General features: G+C 26.9%; 1 protein-coding gene across 1 annotated transcript; it reads right to left on the bottom strand.

Annotated features, from left to right (window-relative positions):
• Window positions 1-2,155: 2,155 nt before the first annotated feature.
• On the bottom strand, window positions 2,156-4,750 carry LOC119683228 (probable cytochrome P450 304a1). The gene is made up of 6 exons (XM_038096859.1): window positions 4,597-4,750; window positions 4,143-4,403; window positions 3,399-3,685; window positions 2,669-3,253; window positions 2,461-2,605; window positions 2,156-2,400 (listed from the first exon to the last, which is right to left on the bottom strand). The coding sequence occupies exons 1-6, from the start codon at window positions 4,685-4,687 to the stop codon at window positions 2,216-2,218; spliced, it is 1,554 nt and encodes a 517-aa protein (XP_037952787.1). The 5' UTR covers window positions 4,688-4,750; the 3' UTR covers window positions 2,156-2,215.
• Window positions 4,751-5,966: the final 1,216 nt, after the last annotated feature.

Consider the following 5,966-nt stretch of genomic DNA (forward strand, 5'->3'; position numbering starts at 1 on the left):
AAATTTAAATTTAATAATTTGTTATATATATTTTATTTATTTTTTAAGGAAGTTATTAGTTATTGTAGTAGTACTTATAGATAAATATATGTCAAAACTTCGACATTACAACTCAACCTAAAATTTACTTTATTCTCATAAACCCGATATATAAGCAATACGTTATCACAGATTTATGAATATTTACCAAAAATTTTGCGATTAGGTTCTCTCATTTGTGTTACGAAAATTTGTGCCCGTCCATCGAAAATCTGATTTTGTAAAACTTGTCTTATGCCTTCTGCATTATGTACTGCAACTACTGGTAATGCACCAACGTGAAATCCAATTATATCTGATTTATACCACTTTGAAAACTTTAATACTCCTTTATGTAAATACTTAAAATTAGACATCATCATAAATAAGTAACTACCGAAGAATGGTAAACGTGGAGGACCTAGAAAAACAAATGGAATATTGGTAATAATAGCTTTAATATTCACGCTCTACATATGATTTTAATACAAATATTATTATTAAAATACAATACTAATGTATCCTAAAGTATATTATCTACATATTTTATTAATATTTAAAACAATTAATTTTGTATAATATTATCAGAAATGTTTCTTACCTGGCGGAAATCCTGCTGGACGACCGACAGCATATCGATAGGATAAATATAGGAAGAATAAAGCGCTTAAAAACCATAAAATTTCGCTCATTATTTTAACTCTACTCTGTACCGATTCTTATATTAATATATTTTAATTTTTTTAAATTTAAGATCTTTTCACTTGATATTATAAACGCATACTGAATACGCACTTCAAAAATAAATCGAATCAAACCTTATCGGAATGCAATGCTTTTATCAAATTGTAATTAAAATTAATATACATAAATAAGAATTAAGTAAATAAAGCTGAAGTCATCAGCAATCTAAAAGCACTTATGCATTTGCTTTCAATAGCATTTATGGATAGCATTATTGTAGTTCATATTCGTGTTTTTTCTTTCATTAACTGTCAATGGACCGTAGACCCTCTTTATGTAAATACAATTAAAGTTAAGTACACAAATATTTTAATCGAAAAGAGTAGCTAAAAATCGATTGCTATAATAAATTATAGCAATAGTGTAGACCTCAAAATTATTATTTTAAAAAAGAATAGACTAATTAATACATCTTCAATGAATATATGGAGCATGAATTTCATATTTAAGTAACCTGAACGTTTTGTGAAATTGATTGTCAAACTAATGCATATATTCGAAACATATTGTTATGGACATGGATCTAAGGAAATATAAAATAGAATAAATGTTTGCATGATTTTCAGGGCATTTCTTATTTTTCAGATCAATCTACAACAACAACAATAAAAACACACTTAAATATATTTAATAAGTGATATGTAGAAGATGAATATAGAAAATATAATGTATTGATGCAGTGGCTTACAATTGAAAATTGTGGGAGAATCAATTACATAAACTTCAAAAAATAAAATTATAGATTAAAATGATATATATAGTCCATATGACACAGCTATTTTCAAAGGATATAATATTATATAAAATCAATGGAATTCTTTTTAGCGTTGACAGTCTTTAAAATTCCCCTATGGTACTTTTTACAAACCAGCCTAATGCTATTGAAATCGATAACAATTGATTTGTACCATACTTAAACAATTGTCCAGAACCTTTTACTATTAATATTGCAGTTCTATAAAGTTCATTAAAAGCTATAGGTGCTAATGAAAACGATAAAGTTGCATGATACCGAATGATGTATAAAAAGCAATAAAACTAGATAGCATATATGTTCTTTTTTAATTCAAGGAAGATATCTTTATTTGACAGACTTGACTAATTTGACAGAATATCTTGAAAAATGATGACGTGTATGCTTTACTGGGAACAAGAATGTCCCCCTTCCTAAGATATCATTGGTTCTTTATATTGTGTGAGGCGTACTAAAACGATTCGATTTCGATTTTAAACATTGATTTAAATCTAATTTACATATAAGAATGCTAAATGTAAATGACTTATTCACTCAACGATTTCAGACTTTATTGTTTGAAATTAGCAAAGGAATTATAATTATCTAATCGTACAAGTTAAAGACAAATTATTATATGGAGCTGCATTTATTAAACTTTGCACATTTACTAATTAACTATATTGTTATGAATTTCTAAATATTAAATTAAACATAGACTTATTTTCTGTCTTCCAATTGCACCCAAAAATCTGGTGGTGATGAAATTAACCCACTTAAAGTTTCAGATAAATCGGGTAACTTATCACCAGGTGCCAAAACAAAATTAAAATTTTGACATAACGTAGTTGTCATAAGGAAAAGCATATTTCTAGCAAATGTTTCTCCAGCACATGAACGTTTTCCTATAAAAATTAAAAATATTCTATAAATCAATTATATTATATAAGTCAACTGAATTTTACCTGCACTGAACGGCAAAGACATATCCTTCTTTAAACATAACTTTCCTTCGTCGTCTAGAAAACGTTCTGGTCGAAAATTTTCTGGATCACCCCAAATACGTTCGTCCATATGATATGCATACAAACCGGGTATTATGACTGTATTCTATGAAATTTAAAATAACAAATCATTTAATGTCATAAAAGTTAAATTAATATATCTACTAACTTTTGGCACCTTATAACCCATTAACTCAGTATCCTCTAAAGCCTTGTGTGCTACATCTGATGGTAGCAATGTTGCAATACGTAAACCTTCACGTATGGTTGCTTCTGTGTAATGCATTTTTTTACGATCTTCCAAAGTAGGTAAACGTCCACTACCTATAACTTCATCAATTTCTTTTTGAATGCGTTTCATCACCTCTGGGTAGAGCAATAAATACTGTATTAAAAACGTGATCTGTACACCGGTTGTACTTAAAGCAGGGATTGAGAAATCAATTAAACTCATTATGAATTGTTTACGTGAGAAAGTGGAGTCTGTTTTGCCCTCAGCTTCGGCTTGCTTCATTTCTTTAATATATAAATCTAAGAAATTTCTTTCATAGCCATCTTGATATGTTTCAATATGACGATCAATGAAATTAGAGAAATATTTGTAAAGAAATATATTTGCTTCCATGAGTTTATTATAAGAACTCCAATTCGGAAAAATATTTGTTATCCAAGGTATTATACTTAATAGTTTGCCATAACTATCACCCTCTCTTTGAAACTGCATTGCCATTTGAGTTAATTTCAATAAAACTCCCTTAAATCATTAAAATATATTATTACATATTAGAGAAAATGGAAATATTTCCAAATATTATTATATTTTATCAAAACTTAAATTTTTTTGATTTATTTTTTTAATAAAATATAAGTTCAAATATATATGGAATTTATTTACTAACCTGTTCTGATCGTGGATGTCTCTCATTATATATAATATGAAATAGACTATTTCCAGAAAAAGGATGTAGTAATGATGGCAGTAATACTCTATATCCACCTGGTTTTACAATTTCTTTTTCATGTTCATAAAGTGGACCATTTCGTATTAGATCTAGCATATCGGTTAACTCTTCCTGTATAACCAATTCCAGTTGTTCGAAGCGTCTTCCGAATCCAAAATCTCTTAAGTAACGCACAATAAAACGACGTTGCTCCTTCCAAAAAAGTCCTTCTTGGAAAAATATACCTTAAAGAGTAAACATGAAAATATTTTGAAAATTATTAAAATCATTTTATTTAATTTAAAATTTTTCCTTTTTCTATATATGTATAGTGCCTTCATATATTAATTGAGTGTATATATTGACAGTAAAGTCTGAATTATATAACTGTTTTCACTACAGTCTGTAGTCTACAGTTTATATAGTCTGTTTTCATAGACCACATTAGTTCTTTCTTACTAAATACTTGTATATAAATGTGATCAAATTTTTATTTTATGATGATTTAAAAAATCAACTTAATTTGTTTTAATTGAATTAAATCCACAATTCTTCATATATGAAATAAAAAACATTTTTAAAAAATTAACTAGGTTATGGTGCACATGAAATTCAACTCCTGAAAAGACTTCACAAAATTTTTATTCTTCTACTAAATTCAATATAAAGGAAATGAACTATCATTAGTTATTAAATACGTACCCAAAATATTTCCATCAGGTTCTCTCATTTCTGCTAGAAACGTTTGTCGAATGTGAGTTCGTCCATCGAAACTCTGATTATTTAAAACTTGTCTTATGCCTTCTGCATTATGTACTGCAATTACTGGTAATGAACCAACGTGAAATCCAATTATGTCTGATTTATACCACTTTGAAAACTTTAATACTCCTTTATGTAAATATTTAAAGTTAGACATCATCATAAATAAATAACTTCCGAAGAGTGGAATGCGTGGAGGACCTAGAAAAACAATTGTATATATGAGATATTGGTAATATTAGCTTTAATATTCGCGCACTGTATATATGATTTTAAAACAAATATTAGTATTAAAATACATTACTAATGTTTCTTATCTAAATTTATTATTATTTATTATTATCAACACTAAGTTTTGTGAATATGATAGAATATTATCAGAAATATTTCTAACCTGGCGGAAATCCTGCTGGACGACCGACAGCATATCGATAGGATAAATATAGGAAGAATAAAGCGCTTAAAAACCATAAAATTTCGCTCATTATTTTAACTCTACTCTGTACCGATTCTTATATTAATATATTTTAATTTTTTTAAATTTAAGATCTTTTCACTTGATATTATAAATGCATACTGAATACGAACTTCAAAAATAAATCGAATCAGGTCTTGTCAGAATGCAGTTCTTTTATCAACTTGTAATTAAAATTAATATAAATAAGAATTAAGTTATACAGCTGAAGTAGTCGACAATTTAAAAACACTTAACGGTTTGCTTTTAGCCTTAACAACCGTATTTTAACAAACAAACTATAAGCATTAGATCATTAATTGACGTCATACAATATCAATGTTCATTTTCAGTAGAAATAAAAAAAATCAAATGTTACCTTATTTCAGATCTGTCGTATAAATCGATCCTCACCTTAATTATTATGTATAGTTTCAGGTTCTCAAACAAAAAAAATATAGGCTAAAGAAATTTCATAAGAAAATTCTTACAAAACATGAAATGTAATAATAGAGCAAATTCATAAGATGTCATATTAATTAAAGTATTCTTTTCATAAACTTTTTCATTAACTCTCAATAGACTATTGGACTTTCGCAAGTAAACACAATTAAAAATTAAATGAATAAAAAAACATATTTAATAATCGAACAGCATAGCATACAATTATTAAATTAAAAAATGAATAAACTATTGCATATAATATATATCACATTCTTTTATTTTAAATATACTTTTTTTCCATAAACGATTTCTAAATAAAAAAATTTTTAATATAAACTATTGTTTTCAATGGAGAGGTATCCCGATCAGTATTAAATAACAACAATAAAATTTTATTATTTAATTAATTGAATTTTTGGCGAACCATACAGCTGTTTCGAGTATTCATCATCAGTGGTCTTGGAAAGAATTCTTGTATTTAATTAATCGTAAATAATTTTTTGAATATGCAAGTACCAAGGCCCTGCCCAGTGTTATTCTACAGCTGATTTATGCTTTCGTTCTAATATAACACAGCAAGTAATGAACTTTCACACCAAATTAATAAAAGCCCACATTTGAACATATGGTACAAGTCAAGTTGGCTAATGAATATTGACACTGAGGTTCAAATTTAGCAGGGCTCGAGTTCAACCCTTGCTATTTGTAGTTTCAAAAAATTATTTACGAATAATTAAATACAAGAAATAATTCCAAGATCACTGATGAAGGATAAATGAATTATGATAAGTTTTATAAAATTAATATAATTAAAATTAAAATAATTGCATTCATACAATTCTTCCCACATTTATATTTACAGTATT

Source organism: Teleopsis dalmanni, chromosome 2 (assembly GCF_002237135.1).
Source record: "Teleopsis dalmanni isolate 2A chromosome 2, ASM223713v2, whole genome shotgun sequence".
Classification (NCBI taxonomy): domain Eukaryota; kingdom Metazoa; phylum Arthropoda; class Insecta; order Diptera; family Diopsidae; genus Teleopsis; species Teleopsis dalmanni.

What these genes read in the sequence shown, in the direction of transcription:
- LOC119683228 (XM_038096859.1), bottom strand. Translation starts at nt 4,687, where the DNA reads ATGAGCGAAATTTTATGGTTTTTAAGCGCTTTATTCTTCCTATATTTA. An exon ending in TCCAGCAGGATTTCCGCCAG is followed by an intron (nt 4,404 to 4,596) that starts GTTAGAAATATT and finishes TTGTTTTTCTAG; the next exon opens with GTCCTCCACGCATTCCACTC. An exon ending in TGGGTTATAAGGTGCCAAAA is followed by an intron (nt 2,606 to 2,668) that starts GTTAGTAGATAT and finishes TAAATTTCATAG; the next exon opens with AATACAGTCATAATACCCGG.